The 21,522-nt window shown below is 32.0% G+C and overlaps 1 protein-coding gene across 3 annotated transcripts in view; it reads left to right on the top strand.

The window, feature by feature from the left end:
• LOC132950545 (prestin-like) overlaps positions 1-21,522 on the top strand; it is a 107,084-nt gene that overhangs the window by 69,630 nt on the left and 15,932 nt on the right. For all 3 annotated transcript variants that reach the window (XM_061022055.1, XM_061022056.1, XM_061022054.1), the window contains exon 2: positions 6,682-6,797. In XM_061022055.1, the coding sequence (XP_060878038.1) occupies positions 6,785-6,797 (13 nt within the window). In that variant the 5' untranslated portion in view covers positions 6,682-6,784. The remainder of the gene's footprint in view (positions 1-6,681; positions 6,798-21,522) is intronic.

The following is a 21,522-nucleotide window of genomic DNA, read 5'->3' as shown; positions in this document are numbered from 1 at the left end:
GAGTGACGCACGAGACGGTGTCTGCGTGCCGATGCTACTATAATTATTATACAGCCATTACTGTTATCATAAAAGTTTTTTTTTTTTTTTAACGACAGCCTATATCATATTTTATGACAAATCGATGCAGTTAGTCCATCGGCGAGCGAGTTTTTAGTAAGACGCTCGCGCAAATAGGATGGAAATCAGACTGCCGTCGCCACCGAAACGTTGCGAGTTTCTAAAACGACAAGAGGATCAAAAGAGATCAAGTGAACATAAGTAAAGCCGGGTTTACTTAGCCGGTTACTAACCTAATCGGGTCCACACTACTACACCGTGTCGTGTGATTTCGTATTTTTATGTTTATACCAAAATGCAATACCAATGATATGGATATTGTACCTGATGCGATAACATAATATTATATTTTATTTTAGTTATCACTTTTCCGCACATAAATGTAACCACACGGTCGAAAGTTGAGTATATTCAACTATGCGGTATCGTTTGGTAACTGTCGTGGTAACTGTGATTATTTTACACGGTGAAGTGTGAACCCGGCTTTAGACCTCGCGTCGAATTAAACGGGCTTAACAGGTAAAAGGTATTTATTAATATGTCGATGACGCCGGTTGACCGCGGTTGTAGTTTTATACTTTTGGTGCATGGGCATACCTATTATATATTATAATATACCGTAAGGAATTATGTTTTTCTCCGTATATTATATTGTATTATATTGTACCTACACAAAAGGTAACCGACTGTTGTACGCGGACCGTGAATTGTTCAAGTATAATGCGTACAAATCTATCTGTGAAATATGATGTGCTTCAAACGGGAGAATGCGAATATTATAATAATATTATATATACGCGTTTTTCGATACAGTAATCCGCTATTGTAAACAACGTAATTTATCGTGTATTTCGTATTATGCAGTATGTACGCAAATAATATTTTGTTCGCTCGTAACGCGTTATGTTATATTATATATAGTGCAGTGAAATCGCGGGCAGACGTAGATTAATAATGCGACGTTTAAATACACACCAATTCATAAATCGCGTGAGTTTTATGGAAATAATCATAATAATAATAATAATAACAATGATAATAATAATATAAATAAAAACGAGCGAGAAAAAAACAAACCAAATAGATTGGTGCGGCGCCAGTTGTCCGCGTCTGGCGATCGATAGTGGCGACCACGGTGAGTCAATTATTGCTTTCGAGTGGCAGAAGGCAGAACCCATGACATTTATGCGATGCCAATAAATTTGAGAGGTATATACGCGAATCGAGAGCGTACAACACACACCATTATATTTTGATCGATCGATCGATCTATGGAAAATCGCTGAGATTAAAGTCCGGCAGTTGTTGTAGGTCGTCACTATACTCATCACCGCGTCGAAATCGACTGCCGTCGGACTAATAGATCGGAATAATCGGCTGGATCACATGCATAGCTGATGAGGAGGAAACAATTCTGTCGGATAAAATATGAAATCGGAGAATGAAAAAAATACTAATAAATAATGATGATAACAGAATGACGAACACGTTTCGCATTTTTAAATTTTTATTCCGATATGATTCCTGAGAAATTTATTGAATTAAATGTCCGTCGTCATGGAAATAATACGATTTCTCTAAAACAAAGATCGCGCTAGGCATTGTTTAAGTTTTCAATCGCACATCACCCATGGGCCTTGAGGAATGCGATAATTAAAATACAATATTGGATTACAAACAGGAATTTAAAACTAATAATAATCGCAAAATTAATTCCTTGATAGAAAAAAATAATAAATAAATTCAGTTAACCAGTGGCGTTATAAATACCTACTTGAGTAACCCCGGGGGCATGTGGATTTTTTAAATTTAATATAAACATAGGTAGATTTATCTATTATAACAACCCATAATACTTATGCGTATATTATTGTTATATAAATTATACTATATTATACGTATAATAATAATTATATTATAATGTATAAACCTACGCATCGTGCACACATTCTTATATTGGGTATATTAAATATTTACTATTTACTTTGTGTTCTTTAAACATATCTGAGTGCATATGGTTATAATGCTCATGATTCAGAATCTTCTGGCCCTTAGAACTCGCCACTGCATCATCTGTCAACGATTTACAGAACCCTTTATACTAAGAACTAAGATAAAATAGGAGTATACTATACGTTTTGAATAAGAATTTTAATATTTGGAAGTGGAAACAGCAACATATTATTTGTTACAGAAATAATATTATAGGTTAATATAACCTAACCTAGTTGTAGCATTATACTAGAGACAAATCAATAATTTAAATCCATTTAGTGACTGTGTGTAATACATATTAATGAAATAGGTACTCGAACTCCTGTGGTTATATAGTATTTGAGGGATCAGTTAGTTGAAAAAATATTTAAATTATATTATAATAAAATGCACGATAATAATATTGTAATGTAATACAATCTACAGAGGTATCCTTAACAATATCTGTATGGTATTTTTTATTTTTTTCCCACTTTAAATTGCATACCTACCTACTACCTAGTACATTTTATAACAAAAACCTGAGAGATTGGGTACACTCGTATTTACGTATACAGATCATTATGTGGGAATCGAACCAACAGTCTTGTGATAAATTACGAAATCCCCTTAATAAATTATTTAAACAAACGGAATAAATAAAAAGAAACTGAACTAAATTTCGACGGAGGAAGAGGAGGAGGGAGACTGCAAACGCATAAAATAGAAATGTGTGACCATTTGCATTCATTTACATACACTCAGAGAGACGAATTGTTGTTGTGGAGACGGTAAATTGTACCGCGCAAAATCGTGTGCATGTTCGTGGTCAATTGTGCATTTGTGCTAACCCGCTGGACGAGTGCCAAATTAATTAAACTGACAACGAATTAGAATAAATCCATATTAAATGTGAGGTGGTAACAACGAAAGGAGGTAGCTAAGTGAATTCGAAACTTTTAACGATCTCAAAAATTGTCGGATTATTATAAAATATATTGCACAACGCGTATAACACATTATATTATATAATATTATAAGCCTCCCTTAATATAGGTTTTGTTTTAAAATCACAATAAGTTCATCGACTTTGCACGAATGGTCAATTATTATTTATCGTTTCATCGCGGTATATAGATATAGTAATACGCAGCAGTCTTTTGTAGAATAATAATTATTGTGATGTCGTAACCCCATACGGAGAGAAAAAAAATATATTCAATCGATGAATATAAATTTCCTTATCGCATAGTTCATTCGGAAGCGTGTTATTTAGATTGGTTTGTCGACTGCGTCCTGTTATCTCGACGGGATTATCTAATTGGCTTTTAATATGTCACTCAGATCGAGTTGTGAGTTGTGACTATTAAAGTCTCCGATTGTCCGATTGTGCAGCGGGCCGGTATGGCGATTGTCGTTAGTAGAGAGAGGGTATACCAAACCCATGCACATTTTCTTCGGGGCACGAAAAAAAAAACATAATACTTCCAAACCGTAAATTATAACGTATATACGACAACAATCACGGACCGAAAAACTAAAGACAACAAAACGTCTCCGGGATGACAATACGACGACGCTCTGTGTACACAGGTTATACGCGCGTTCGCTTATTAAATATATTATAATATTTAAATATGGTCCGAGAAGTAAAAGTCATCGCATGATGTCGCCGCGAACATGACTAAACGTGGGAGCGGAATCGTGTTTCCTTAATGGAAATTATAAGCGTACATACCTGTACATTATGTATATCAGCACGTTAAATGAAAACAAAATAATATGTAAAGCGCATATAGCGGCTATATATGATTAAATGACTGTATAGGTAGTTAGGTACGACGTGTGTAAGCGACCGTTATAATACATTGTGTGCATTGTTCGCCAAAATGCAAACGTATATAGCAAATTTACTTTTTTTTTTTTTATCGAAGATTATTTTATCGATTGGTGTAAAATAAAGTCAAAGTTTGTTCAGTCGCTTATGGTCGTTTAATTGTATATACAATGTGGAAAACAAATGGATTTTAATTTTGTGCTCAAAACCGTTTAACTATGGGGCAGCCATTATACTGTTATGGCCTGTTATGTAGAATAGATTATTATCTAAACGTAAACTATCATAATTCCAGTTCATGAAAAAAAAAAAAATAATCATACTTAATAGTAAAGAAATTCAGTGTGTATATATAATACTTCGGTACTTATTAAACTGATATCATCATATAATAATCTAATGTTAGCTTATAATAATACACTAGGAACTTCTCGTCAGAAAATACGCAAAATCCACTCGCGGGTTTTTGGCTCGACGTTTTATACGACTGTAGTTTTATTGTTACGAGAACCGTATAATTACAATTAATTGTTTTATTAAAACAACAGTCGTAATTTGTAACATCGAAAAGGCGGTCGGCCTAGGTATACATTTATGATAAAGGTGCGTACTTGCGCTACCACACTTGACGTTATTGTTAGTGTGCATGCTTTTTGTTTTTACGGTCACTTCGAATACGAATGGTATATAGGTATATAACCTATCAAGATTAAAATAACCGTCGAATAAAATGATCCGTACGATGACGGCTGAACGAAAATGAAGTTGTAACTTAAAAGCAATAATTGTAATTTTATTGTTTCGGATACAGACGTTATCCTTATACTCGTATAATAATAATTTAATGTTTATGGAATTTTCGCGTTGGTGATGGTACCTAATTGGAAAGTATAATTTTCCTCTTTTAACTTATACAAAGCTTAAAAAATAAGTAGGTACTGAATATACCGGCAGAATTATTTATTTTTTACCTAAATATATTACGGCTACACAAGATATTATAGTCGAACAATCATTGTATTCGATAATCATGATTCGCGGAACCTGACATCGTAAAAAACCTATTGGGCACATCTGGCCATAAAAGATTTACATATTTCAGTAATATGATTAGAACGAATGCCAACGAATTGGTTAAAATTCATATTACGTGCAATGAACAATATAATATAATGATAAAAAATCGACCAGATGTCTTGAAAGTTGAAAGTTGAAATACCTTGTAAATTCGACACTATATAGTATACAGCTACAGGTAGGTATAAAGCTTAATCGGGTGGGTCTGAACCGCATTTCGTTATACCCCACCCACTCGACCGACTGACGTTCGGTGTATAGGTGCGTACCACAAAAGCGAATTATTATCATCAAAGACGAAAACAAAAGTTTGGAGCAGGACGCGTATCTCTCGAGCACAGGTTGAAAAGAAAACGCGACCCCTTGACGCTGTTTGAACGCGCGATACCGCGTTGTTGATAATAAAAAATAAATACAAAAAAAAACATCAAACGGCATATACCTACCTACCTACCTATTGTACCATCCGAAAAACCGTTTTATAAGCGAGTGCATATATTTATATAATAATAATAATAATAATAATAATAGGTATACGCAGGAATTGTTCGACGGCTTTGTTTAATTAACCCGGTGTGGCCGGCATCGCGTTTTAAAGGGATGACCCTGAACACAATTTATTGTTGTTATTATTATTATTATTATTATTATCATTATTGACCGTTTAAATTAAAAAACGGAAAAAATACGATTATATAACAGTTGGGAAAAATTTCGCCAGTAGCATTTTGTCGGACATAGGTATATAGTGTGTATTTATTTTTTTGTATACCTACGATGATGACGCGTGTACAAGAGAGAAAGACAGATATGTATTATTATTATTATTATTATTATTATTATACACGAACATATGATAATCAAGAATTCCATTGTTCCGTCGGTCGTTAATTTTATACTGCATCAATTATGCTTGAATCGGATAGGACAGACTACGAAAAGAAAAGAAAAAACCACCAAAGTTTTAAGTATGCGTTTATAGTTTCAACGAGTTTTGCGTGGATCAAAAAACGCCGAGCCAGACCGTGAAAAAACAATACGACGTATACACACGCACACAAGCACGTACCTATATATTATATAAATGATTTTAGTACGGCAATATTAATTAATGTTTTCTTTTTGTTCCATTTCAATTAATGCTTATTGTTTGTTTGTTTTTTTGTTGGTCCAAAAATAAAATAAATATATACCTATTAAAATTGTGGCCATACATTTTATATATATATATATGATATATATATTGACCGTAAAAAATTCGTTTTATTGTTCCAGAAGCATTCTATCATAAATACATATTATGCGATACGTAAAAAAAACACGAATTCATGTAGCGTTAAAAACCAATAACAACGCTATTAGACATCAAAGGGTCATGATCGTTTTTCTTTATTATAAGCTCTGTGGATATTAGGAAATTTTTATCGAAACTCATATTTACTTGATGGCAATTTCATGTTTAAATACTTTCTAAACTGGTATATTACAGTAAATATTTAATCGTTTTTAAGTTTACCCATATTGGTTTTTTGAACAACCGAAAATATATGCAACAATTGTTACAAAAGTATATATAATTATATAAATGTATAATACTCTAATTAATATTTATTATTTTTTTTTTCGTTACTTTAACAACTTTAATGACAGTTTATTTGTAATAATGACTGGTAGTTGTTCTAAAGTAATAATTAGTTGACATTGTACTTACTCTTTCATAACTTTTGATTTAGGCTATCGGCGTCAGTCTTATTTTCAAACCAAACCAATACATTAGTCAAAACGTTACACAAATTTATTCAACCGCGAAAACCTAAGATATAAAGGAAGCACACCATGTATTTTGTCCGTAAGTATTAAACATTAATTATATATTTATCGAAGTAATGCAACTAATATTTAGACTTCATTATTATTATATTTAAAGTGATAAAATCATGTATTTTGGAAATCTTGTTTTGAAAACAATAATTCATATTCCGTTAACATCAGGTCTGATTGCATTGCTTAAAGTTATTAAAGTACCAATAAATTATTAGTTATTATACTTATTAGATATTATAGTAACGATAAATACTAACTTATTTAGGTAATTTCTATCATTTCATGTTATTATCTCTACTTATGTAGGTATTAAAGGAGCTTCACACGTAAAAAATTATTATTCTTAATTTTAAACTATACTATACATATAATATTATTATAGTATAATAGAATTTATATTGTTTTATTATAGATATTTCCATTGGTTTCATCATACAATTTTTTTTCGTAATTTACCTATTCATTTGTATTAATTTGATACATTTGTAGTTTTTTCCGCGGTATACATAAATATAATAATTAATATTATGCTATTATATATCTAGGATTGACGGACCTATGTATGTGTACTATTGTATACCCTTCGTTCATTCCTTGTTTTATTCATCGACACATAGTTGTAATTGTGGGCTTAAGTCACCGCTCGATATATTATTAACTACTTCTAATGAGGAAAAATATTTTGATTTTTTCTTTGATTCTGCTATCAAGTTGAAGTTAACCAATTTTTGGTTGATATTATAATTTGTAATTGTTGTATTGATTTTTTTATTGTGATTATTAATTTTAGGTATCGCAATAACAATGTTAATCAGAATGGTGTTTTTTTAATATACTATTTTTCTTTTTGGCCTTATTCTTGAAACAAATAATAAATAATTAAATTAAGAAAATCAAAGATCATACGCATACAAAACATTTATTTACAAGTAAGTTTTTATATTAGAACTTCAATCTCGGTCTCAATTATTAATGAGTTAAATAAATTTATGAATGCAGTATAATATAATTAATAACTTATAACTTATAACACAGTGTCCTGTTAAATGGTTTGTTAAGACTTGAAAGCCAAAGAGGGCGCATGGCTTTGATTTTTATGGAGTGGTTGGATTGAGGGGAGAGGGCAGATGAACAGGTGGAAAAATGTTTGTATCTTTTAGAAAATAATTAGGGAAATAACAATTATTACCAATTGATTAAGTTTTATATTAGGTGTCTGTACTATTACATAATTATCAATTTTGTTCCATTACTTTCAACAGATTGTACCTATAAAATATATTATATGAAATTCTATCAAAAATTAATTTTAAATAAACTATTTAGCTCTAGTTTAAATATATTACGATTATTTCAACTGTGACAAACTATGAATTTATTAAGCTTTACCTGCCAGAATCCAGAAAATAAAATATTTGTCAACGTAAAATTAAATATTTTTAGATTTCAATATAATGTTATAAATTATTATATCTAGAAGATATTATTGTTTTTATTGTTGGTCTCTACCAAGCACTTCGTGTCTTAGATTTTTGAAGTTTCCAAAAAAATATTTTCTGTAGAAAGTAATTTAGTCATAGAAAAAAACATTTCTTGGAGTTCCAATTTCTTGATCTACTGTAATCCATTCAAAAACTGTGTATATAGAACGACATAAGATTCATCTTGCACACGGTAAATGGACATTTCCCCCTCGGCTGTTTTCAGTCTAGTAGGACATTTCCCCCCCACCATTTTTTTTTTAAAAGTTTATTATTGACTAATAATATTGAATTGAATAATACAGTATAATTTATTATTTAATGTAAAATTATTTTTTTGAATAAAATATGAAATATATAAAAAAAAATTTTTTATTTTCATAAATATAATAGATTATATATATATTATGAATGTATATGTTTGATCAACTAAACTACTTGAAACAATACAAATTAAAAACAAAATAAGTTTAAAATAAAATATAATTAATAAATAATAAAAATGGCTATAAATCCCGACATAAAAATTATATGGGGGACGGAGTGGCCGAGCGGACTAAGGCGTCGGCTGCGACGCAGTCGACCCGAGTTCGATTCCTAGGTCATGGGCGGCATTTTTCTTCGGACAAGTCACGGTGTCCGGAGAACAAGTGTCGCCAACCCCCACCCGGGCATGGCAGATACCTACGGGTGCCCAATCAAAAATTCTGCCAAACTAAACACATACGTGTTCCTCCCCCTACCGACTTAATAACCTACAGTAAAAACTAAAAATAGCTAATGGCCTCAACTGCCGGGCTCAAGATCAATAAAAAAAAAAAAAATAATATATTTTGTAAAAAACATTTGATTACTGATTCTTTTGTTATTTCTAAACACATATTTTTTAGCCTTTGTTCATATTTATTTATTTTTTGTTAAAACTTAAAACTGTACCAGTTTGGATATTTAACAATTTAATAATTGCTTTTGAATTTGATTCAATAGTAGTTCAGTTGATCAAAAATATACATATATAATTTATTATATTTATGAAAATATTAGACAATTTAAATGTTAGGCAATTCATATTAAATCATAAAATAATATTATTAAATAGTATCCATAAAAAAAAATGGGGGGAAAATGTCCGCATCAAAAATAAATGTCCCACTACACCGAAAACAGTCGTGGGAGGAAATGTCCGGGGGGGGGGGAGGTGATATGTCCGCGATTCCTTTCACACATACCTAATTTTTATAATGTACTTCAATCATTGTGTATGCAATATATATTATATATAGGTACGTAATATTATGTCTGACATTTTTCTGATATCAAACTATAGCTTTAGTTATTATCATTCAATAGTAATAGTCATATTTTGTAGTAACTCTGAGAAACTAATATAATAATATAATAACGTATAATACAAAACTTCTTGAATAGAATATGATGAAATGCAATATACCTATATAATATATTATATTAGTAAATAGTATTGTTATTTGTTATATAATATATAACGTTTCTCACATAAACTTAAAACGTAAAAGTCATCCGGTAATTTCACTGTTCAGTATATAAACATATTTTTTCACGAGACTAGTCGAAACTACTCATACGAATTTTATGAACATATATATATATATATATATATATTATAACACGTGAAATATATTTCATCGTATTATTTTCTTTGGATTCAGAATATTATACCGTTTGTTGTATTATTCACGTAATACGATTTTAATTTGACACTCGTAATAGTAATTTGTTTTCTCACCGTAAACATTTTTGAAAAAGCACCGTATATGATATTACGGTTTTGACCGTAACTTTACGGTTACTATATATATACCTGCATTCAATTACATAATCGATTCAACACACGAACATAAGTTTCGTGTGGTACATATGCCTATAGTCTTGTGAGATGATCCCGATGGCACTCATCAGCTGGGTAATTTTTTAATCAATTCGTGTACAGGAAATAATGTCGACTTTGGTGGCGGCGCGGGGCGTAGAGTACCTCGAACACCGCACCAGTCTGGGGGGAGGGTGTGAACGGTCAAAAACTCGAAACGTTCCGACCCGCGAGTTCGGAGATCTGACGGGAAACGCTAACGACTGTGAACTCTAATGATAATGACATTTTCGGTCCCATCATATAGGCCCTCGATCCGCGCTAATGGTGTTACAGAAGAGCCACATGTTATGAAATGTCCAAAACCCTTAGAAACGCCGCCACCGCCGCCGCCGCCGCGTACTCGTAAAGCCATTATTATGATTATTATTATTGTTATTACGGTTGTGTTTATAGTAAATTATTATTGTTGGCAGTAGCGTTTATGGAGAAAAAAGACAGATGTATACGCGAGTACACACATAATATATATATAATAATATATAACGTATATATGTGTATATTGTTCGTATAAACGCACATACATAAGCACGAGAGTGTATGTATATATATATATGTAATGCGGACGCGCAATTACAATGTCATTAGCATTTGGCCACTGTTCATCATGATTTATACAACGAATTGTACAGCAGAGCTGGCGTAACCCTAAAAAACATCGGGTTTAACGCGCCCGGAGGTCTTTAAATACGACAAAACGAGTTTCCGGGACGAATAATTCTGAGGACTTTTTTAATTCACAAATTGTTTAAGTCGTATTGTTCTAAAATTGAGTAACGCATATATCTACTTTTTCTTACCCCAGAAGAATTTTGATGATTTTTATATTAGTATTTAATATCTATGATGCCTATTCTTAAGACATGCGATCGTTTACAACACTTGTTGATTAAAAATATCATATGCCTATGATTATATTATTATATATACCTAAAACTTTTTACATAATTTATATCATTGTTTTCCCGTGTTCCCGCGATAGTTCACTGCAGCAATTAACCGTATCGATCCCTCAAAGTAAATAATTTTATTTCATTAATATTCAACCTCCTCCGAAATAGGAATTTAGGATTTTCTTATTTTCCGCGTAACTATATGACTTATTGAAACATTTGTAATGATGCAATTAATGAATTGAAAATATTTACTACTTCGGTTTCTGATGAGACTGTTGGCACTGAGCACAGAAAATAAACTTTCACCATATTATAAGCACCCTATATATCGGACTGATGAAACGACTGGAGTTCTGAACTTACACCGTATGCGGTTGCAGATTGCTATCATCGGCATACGGAATGGAATAATATGACGTGCGGGAGGGATCGGTTTCGGACGAATTATCGGCATTTACATAAACAGACCGACGGAGACCTTTCGATAGTTTACCGCCGGCGGCGTCGTCGGTTGCGGTGGCAGTTGCAAAAGTCGCGATGAGCGATAAACGCAATATAATATAGTAACTCCATTAATATAACCCGCGGAGGAGCATTACGACGACGGTGCAGAGTTGCAGTGCGACGTGGCGGGTACAAGCCACGCACAAAACCCCCATACGCACACTGCACCGGTGCGGGGGCCAAGACGAAATTATGCAAATCCAGTTTGTGACTAGAGTTTTGCGACACGCGAACCGAGGGGCGAATAGAACAACAGTGGCACATCACAACCGGGGGGGGGGGGGGGGGGTGTTTTGGTATATAGGAACATGTAGGGCGAAAAGTTTATGCCGAACGGACGACTATTACACGCAAGTGTGCTCGACTTTCCACGGGCCCGAGAGTCGCTGCGCACACACCCAACAGACGGTGGTGGGGAAATCGCCAAAGGGCCGCGGGACAGATGCTGTCGTCGTCGGTCGTGTTCGACAACAAGGCGCGCGCGACGATCGCGCAGTGTCGTAACGTGATATTATGCGTTTACCCAGTTTTTTACAAGCTCCTACGACGCGGATGTGCTCAATATTATGCAAATATATAAACGCGAAGGCTCAAAGTAACAACATGACATACGACTGGCTTGTGTGTGTATATATATGTATATATAGGTACAAAGTAGAACAGCAATATATAATAATATTACAGATGGCGATTCACCAACTGCCTATTTTTTTCGTCCTTCGAAGATAATCTGCATTTATTCAAATCACGATTACTGGTACTTTTTAGTTTATCCACATTTTCGGGTACTAAGATTTTTTGGTACTGTTGCGATACAATAACTTTTTTCATATGAGAACCGGCCTTTCCTCTCTTCCGTCAATTGTTCTTTAGACGTTTTTTATGATAATTTCCATATGCATGTATATAGAATTTTTAACACGTATATACCTACCTAGTTTCCGAGTTATTGTATACTATATATGTGATGGGACTAAGAATAATATTGGAGATATACTATGTAATATTTAATCTAAGTACTATTATTATACTCTTTACGAATTATAAAATACCAATATTTTAATTATTTATTTATTTACTGATTGATAATCGATACGCACTACATTGGGCTCAGTACCTATAGAACATATAATAAATACAACATAATATATATTAACTAGTATAGAATGGATAGAATGGACATGATGATAAATTAACAAAAGTTTTAAATTAATAAAATATGTATCTGATATTGTCAACATAAATTAAATAAAAAGTTTTAACCTGGTTGTGTCATCATTAAATTATTAAAATAATTAATCTAATTTAATTTTTAATAATACAATATTAATAACTATTATCTTCGAATCATCATAGGCAGCTCCTATATATATTTTAAACCTATCATGCATGTTGGCATTAGTGAAGAAAATTAATAATTTAGAAACAACTGGTTGTAGTTTAAATTTATACCCTTAAACATTTTTTGCAAATATTATTTGCTTAAGAACTTACAGGAAAAAAGATGATTATCATTTGAAATAAATATGTTTGTATCACCACAAGACATTTTTTTTTTATTGATTTTAACTCTTAAGCAACGGCTACTATGGCCATTAGCATTTTGGAGTGGGGTTACGGTTGGTTGAGGACACGTGTTTCATGTGGGGAGAAGATTCGTCACTAAAAACCCGGGCTGTCACCTATCAGGGAACTAGCGAAGAACACATTAGTGACTGAGGCCAATCACCGAAACACTCCAGGCCCCTGGATATTCATTAAATTACATATAAAATATAAGTACCTATTTAAAATAATGGACCTTAAGTATACTAAAAATTTAAAAATCAGAATATAGATTAATTCATTTTTAAAGAAAACATAATTTATTATAGTTGTAGAGCAAGGCTTCCAAAATCACCATTTTATATTATTATACAGGTACGCGGAGGAGCTTCAGCTAGTTTCGCCGATTTCCGGACGCACAGACGTTGTCCGAACGTAAAATAAAACTTATTATTGTAATATTTTCGTTGGTGAAAATAAATATAATTGTAATTAAAATGGATTGAAAGGTCGTTGCGTTTACTTACACCATGATTACCCATGTTGAGACATTTGCGACTGAATAATATTCTGTAGTTTCGTTTTATAACAATTTTTACTCGCCGCCTTCGATTAGAATTCAACGACCATTCGCGTTCTTAAGCACAATAATTTACGTCAGTAGTCGCAGTACCTAACTAGCTCTCATTACAATAACTATTCAGTCTTAGACTCGTATAATATAATATAATACGAGCTCTCAACATTTGCAGTAGGTTTCCAATATTTGATTTTATTGTTGTAAAAAAAAAAAAATGCTTTTCTCTGATCGTCCATCGGTGTGGCCTGTCTGTACGTATACAAAAGCGCAAACTTCGTGAAGTAAACATTTTATGTACTATGCGATTTGCTTTGCTCAATTGCTCATGACATGCCAAAACGCCAAATGGAAAGTAATTCGTTCATATATCCAATACTTTGACTAATTACCAATTAACATCAAAATATATCTGTATTGTAGCTAATATTATTGTGTCACGGCAGTAAGTTATGCTAATAATTATAGTACTTGTAAGTTGTATCTATACTGCTATGAAACTCAACTAAAATTAAACACACATACACCGTGCCAAATAAATATCGTTGAGTTTGAAAAGCGACACTAAATCGCACATTAATATCTCGCTTTGGATGCATGATGTGTATACGAGTTTGATAATCGGATTATGTTAAGTAGGTATATTTAGATTCTTGTTTAATAATTCTTAATATTTTTTATCTAATATGCGTGTTCATTTGAGACGATAACGCAATACAACAATTATTTTTAATTATTATTGCCATCTGTTTTGAATATTGTAAAAGTATAAATCTATTTTTATTTTCGCAAATAATCTTGATGGGCAATAAACTGATGATTAAATAATATTATATAGATATCAAAAAATAAGTTATTCAATATATTATTATTATGGTTGATATTTCCCAAAGCCACCCCAACGTTCAAGAAAACGTTTTGGAAATTGGTTTTTAGAATTTGCAAATCATATTTTATTGATCGTTAGGATAAACCTGAGAGGGGTAGAAGAGTTGAATTATAATAATAGTTATACGATACCATCATAGTGTCATGTGGATTGGTGATGGAGTTATGCGAAACGCGTGTCCAACTAAGCCACTGAATGATATCCCCACGTTTATTAATTGTCACAGTTGTAACGTTATTTTAATCTACCTTTAAAGATATAAGTTAATATAGAATATCGTATTGAACTTAAATATTATACTTCAAGAGACTTGTATCTCAGTATACTTCAAATGTATACTATATACCCATTTAGCTATATGCATTCAACCATGTGTGTTTATTCAATCCAGGCACTTGGTTGGAATAATCACGTTTCCGTTTAAGATATGACGCAATACTTAAACATTACATTTACACTATGATATCACGTATACGTACTTTAATGTGAATAGCATACTCGAGATACGAAATTGATTAATTGTAACTTAATTGTACTAAACGTTTTGTGTCACATTAACTACCTACTAAATATTATTATTAATATCGAGTTCCGTTTTAGATTCTGAGCGAAGCGATGAATGTATTGATTTTACAATGATGTGTGTTTTTTTTTTATTTTTTTTTTTTTGTGACTGTCATCACCTTTTAGGACAGTAAAAGTGCTTGGATTTTCTTCAACAGTAACTTTTCTGATAGGAAAGTGAATCTAGTTGGTACTTTGGGGGTCAAAAGTAAAAACCTAACCTAACTTAACCTAACCTAACCTAACCTAACTTCCCAGTAGTTTTCAAAAGCGACGTGAAAAACAAAAGAAAAATTAAGGAAAAACGAGAATTTTTACGCAAAAACTGTTTTCGAGAAAATCGATTTTGGTTTTTGGTGTAACTCTAAAACAAATGACCGTAGGGACATGAAATTTTGACTGAATGTTTATGTTAGCATTTTCTATACACCATAAAATTTTGAAAATATTTTGACTCTTTTTGAGCTGTTTACGGACATTGTCAGTTTTCAATTTTTTTAGTTTTTTTTTCTATAAATATCAATAAAATTTTATATGTTAAGTAAAAAAGCTTGAAAATTTAATAGAAGGCTCCTAGGTTATTGTTTCAAAGGCAGATGAAAAAATTTAAAAATCCTTAGTCACAGTTTTTATTTATAAGCATTTAAAATTCAAATTTTGACAAAATACGGAAAAATCACGAAAATTAGCAAATTATTTTGAGTTGAGAATTCATAAAAATGTTTCTTTTTAAATCTAAGATTTTAAAATGTAATATAAGATTACTCATAAGTTTGTCTACCTTTATCAAAAAAACATTTCTACAAGAAACTTTGAGATACACTCTTGATACTGATACACTTCGAGTGGGACTGTGGGAGTCTACCTTAAAATGACCATTTCATAAAGCTATTATCTATGGCGCTCAAAACGTTTAAAGTACATCATTTTCAGGATTGAGAGACAAATATTGCGATAAATACAGCCATTGGTAATTTAAATTCAAAATATGGAAAAATAATATTTATTATTCTCTTAAGTTATTTTACATAAAACAAAAATATACAATAATGAACACTGTCTTATTACAAAATGTAATAAAAATAAATAACAATTGTACAATGTACCTACGTATACAATTAGCATCATCACTCCTCAATATTGTTATAGAAAATAAGTTGCAAATCAGTTATTAATATTTTAAATGCAATAATATTAGGTATTATTATTTTTCGAAATCAACAAAGATTTAACTAGTCACTCAGCAATCAATTTATCAATATAAAGTACATTTATTGTACGAAATCATTGTTCGGTACACCTTCATTTTTGCCATCATACATCAGTGCAGTAGCACAATGTGCAACAATGTTACGAGTAGTGTTGTAATTATGTAATACACGTAATATGCATGCATGAATCAGTCCAAAACAATTCACTGAACAATATGCTAAATACTAATTCATTCATACTGGTTAGACCTAAATGAATTGTTATTGAATATATGTCTAAGTTTTGATTAATATTCTGGGCCAAAATGAAGTGCTTGATGAAGAGTGCAATATTCTGCTGAATACAAATGCGTTAATAGAGTAAACGCTAAATGGAAAGGGGTACATAATGAAATTGTATTTTCATAGCTCTTTGATACTTTGATTAATGATTTGGTATACCTACAGTCTACACATAATGTGACTTCCTGGTTTCGAAAACATAGGATACAGGAGCATATTGTTGAAAGTTCAATCATCTTGAAAATTGGCAAACAACCCATAAATACACCGTTGATGTCAGTGTAAAAATTAATAAATACCTATGGATTTAAATGGTGTTAAAATTAAAACGTTTGATATCGATTTCAATACTTATATGAAAGTGTGTACACTGTACTTGTGCGTTGAAATTATTGTTTTCTGTTTGAATGCCATAAAAAAAAGTATCGACGGCATTACACTTGAATTTCAATTGACTTTGGGAAGGTTACTGATATTAAAAATTAGAATTAAACCTTTAAATATGGGTATTTATGCAAACGGTATTACAAGGATTTCTCTATATAGTTAAGACGGTAAGTTGACGGTTGTACAATAATCCCGCAGTTATTACACGGGTACCTATACTCCCCTGAACTTCTATAAAGTTGCGAGGAGCACCAGTGTACGACAAAAACAATTACAATTTGCTTTTTGTTCAAGGGTCATGAGGCCACCGCGTGTTACCAGACTACTCGAATTACTATATAATGTTACTTATATGTTGTATAGACACACACACACACACACACACTGCCTAACTCTGAGCGGCGGTAGCCTATTAACGCCGCAAAAACACATATTACTGGTGGTAACTGGTAACTATATGACTACAGCTGGCAAACGAGGCAAAACGACTGTCGTAGACACACATTTTTCGAAACGCTGTCGTTTGTACACAGAGCCGACCAAAGCTAAGTCTGCGCGCGTGACGACGCCTGCCGCAGTGTCACCTCCCGTGTGCGGCCTGTCGCACAAATAACTGATATTTTGTACCGCAGTCGCGCGTGTCAGCGGGTAAAACAATTGGCGCGACGACGTGTAGCAATAAATTCTCCGCGTCCCTAGCCGCAGTTATATAATATATTGGCACGAGTTTTAACGACGAGGACGGCGGCGGTAGAGTCGACGATGGCTTATCGACGACGAAAATTATTATTCCCGTGCAATTTGTTCCGGAACAATCGACCCCCAAGGCCCGAGAACAATATTACAGTATATTATAAATTATAATATTATAGTGATTACCTGTGACTATAGGTGACTATACGTATCAGAGGAACTGCGCAAACATTACAGGTAATACAATAAATAGTGGTAAAGACCACTCGTGTATATGTATATAAATTAGTCGATGCATCGGTGTGATCAGACGTAAACTGTTTGGTATACTATTCAATATCAATCGTCGTTATTGAAAACGATCCGAAATGGGATAAAACCGTCGATCGTACCCATTATAAAATATATACACTAAACGAGAAACGATCGAACCTCTAAACGCATTAGACACTGCGCACGCCGCGACGACTATTATTGTTCTTAACGATTTGATAGATAAAACGGATTTTGTAAGAGAACGAGAACTTTGCATGTCACAGCCTATTATAATTTATAACACGATAGATAATATATTATAATATAGTATTATTATTATTATTATTATTATTATTATTATATGGGTATATTGTATAATATATTAATAATTATATGATACACATACACTGTCACTGAGTCAATATTTTTAAGCCTATAATTACTATTATTAGGTAGTTGGGCACTTTTTGACAAAATAAAATATAAGTTTTGAAAAGATTTTAACAATACAATCTGCAGCTTCCGCATTGAGTCGAGTAACATATATTTTATATTGAACGTGACCGAGAAATTTGTCCGATAATATTAATATTCTTCTGATATCTCTGCAACGCTCGCAGTGTGCTATATCGTTTTGTATATTATTATTAAAACCACCAGGGAATGGATATTGTGGATGTGGTGCTAAATATTATAATGCGTGGCTGTGTGTGTATATAGAAAACGGATTAAATTCATTACGGTCAACGGACTTGACGGTCGATTTTTAGTGTCTTTGGCCGACAAAACGACATTTCTGGCTAACTATACATATACGCACTACAATGCAGAGTACACAGGCAAAACACACGTCAACGACACACGCTTTGAAGATTTATGCTAATACAATAAACTAGTTTTAATTACATAGTTATCTGGCTGTGGTTCAAGTAGGATTCGCCGCATCTAGACACACGGCGGCGTGTTATGTTGGGACGTTTGAATGGGCGCCAAGAACAGGGGTAAATCGTCATTCTCCCTTTCGTTTGATGGACAACGTTATAACACCATAATAAATATCGATCGTTGTTGTACAAGATATTATTATTATTATTATTATAACTGCGAAAACGAGTGGCGCGTTTCCTCCGACGGTTGTTTTTCATCTTGTAAACCGTCCCGAATCGCTGGTTTTCGTCGCGAAGATTATAAAGTTTTCCGACAACAGACACTTATACAATATACGCGAACAACTGCAGTAGGGTATAACGCGAATACGACAACTACCGATCCAATTATGATATTATTATACGTCACCGTTGATAGGTATATAATATTATAATATGCGCTCGAGTGCTTGACAAACAATTTGAATGAATGTAGGATATTTTCTCCTCGAGTTTTGGAACATTTTCCGCGTGAATTTTGGACATTTCCATTTAAGTATTAAGGCACCTACCCCTACATTATGACTATAACAGTAACAATCTATATATAGTATATAATAAATATAAGTCAAATACCATTCACTCTCTCATCCACTGATCGCTACTTCCCAAAAACTACAAAGTGTATGAACTTGAAATTTGGATTAGTGGTTGATTAAATGCTTTAGATGTCCAAGAAAGGATTTTCTAAAATATGCATTTTAAAGAAGTGCTCAAACAAAAATTTTGTGGTTCACGATGGAAATTGGAAATTTTTTTTATAGGTAAATGATTGCCATTGGTTACAGATTATAATAATTGTAATAGCAGAAATTGGTAGAAATTAGTATTAATTTTTTTTATATAAATGGTTTTATATCCATAGATCATTTTCCCCAGATGAAGTCGAGCTATATAACTAGTATAATAGTGTAAATAGCCAAAGTGTAAAGGTATGTGTGGTTATTATTTTGAGAAAAAGAAAGAATAAAAAACTGCGAAAGTATAAAAAAGTATAGATGCCTATGTATAATTATTAATTTAGATATATTCAACCAAAAGTTCCACAGGTACATATTTATATAATATATAAATAAGTAGGTATTATATATTATATTCGTCATCTTTCCCCTCGTGCTATTTTTATTAACAGAACGTTTATCATTAACCAAAACTATTTCAAACGAAATAGGTCTCTGATGAATTAGTAGGTATTTGTTAGTTTTGAGTTTTTCTTTCAGAATATTATATTAAAGAAGTTGAAAAACTGACCGTGGTCTGCTGATATTTTGCGTTTTGACATTAAACAATTCCAATAAAATACGCTGTAAATGAAATGTTTATCGTAGTTCGCTTCAACGTCAATATACGACTATTTATACCATAATATAGAGTAACATATTATTCAAATCACATGGAGGTATATGCACGCAGGGACGTGCTGCTATCTGTGATAAACTTTGAGAAATCCTGAATTTGTCATCTTTCCCCATTCGTCATCTTTACCTTATATTTTTATTTTATGTCTTTGAATTACAATTATAATATATGTTTTTTGATATTTTTTTTTTATAACAATTATTTGTAGGTACCTACCTACGTATACTGTGCAAAATACTGCCAATATTGTGTAATACTCCATGTATCCATTATAAATAAAAACTTAATAATATTACTAAAAAAAATGAAACAGTAACAAAATAGGTAGGTACACTCAACAATAACTGTGTAGTATAAATTGTCGTAAAATGTAATTACATTTTGTAATTTGTATTACTTATCGAACATCTCCAACATTTGGTATAAACACTCAACCTCATTCGTATCATTAGTAGTTATCGCTTAGATGTCTTAATTATTATTTTGAGATATTTAATAGTCAGGTGCCGTATTGATAGGTCCACATTAACAGTCCACAAATAACCGTACGTAAAATATATACACGAGGAGAAAATGATCCATGTCGGAGAGGAAATGTGTCTCATGAATAAAAATAGTTGGGAAGAAAATGCCCGTCAACCAATTTGTGTCCATATAAATTGTTTTAATGATTATACGCGCGCGCGGAGGTATTATTATAAAATCGAATAACTCATAAAATACTATTATCAATTATTACGAACACAATTATTAGATACGAGTGGCTTGCGGCGGTATATATAATAATATGGAACGTTTATTTAACTAACATTTCTTTAGCTTAGTATCGTACATAAATCACGTGATGGATATAAGGGTAACTGGACGTTTATATTAAACCCGGCTAATAAATTATCATGGCTCACGATCGAAACAACTCCATCGAATGGTTAATGAATTAATACAAAATGAATAATAATATTAATATAATATATCAGTTATGAGATTATGTCATATTTTATACATTTATTATCAACTTTTCGAGTTCCGACGGAAATATTATACTATGTTTGTATGTATCACTTTGAAAATGGTTTGGCTTAATAGTAATAGCTAACTAACTTACTGTAATAGCTAAAAACTATATAATATTACACTTTAGAAGTCAATAGTTTAAGTTATATAAAAATATAAAATAGGTACAATACAATATGGAAAGCTCTATGTGACATATTATAATTTATAACAATAGTGTCATAATAGTCCAACGAAATTACCAAAATCTAAGTTGTATTT

Source organism: Metopolophium dirhodum, chromosome 8, assembly GCF_019925205.1.
Source record: "Metopolophium dirhodum isolate CAU chromosome 8, ASM1992520v1, whole genome shotgun sequence".
Taxonomy (NCBI): Eukaryota; Metazoa; Arthropoda; class Insecta; order Hemiptera; family Aphididae; genus Metopolophium; species Metopolophium dirhodum.
Note: the sequence above shows the minus strand (reverse complement) of the source record. Positions and strands in the feature narration are given on the sequence as shown.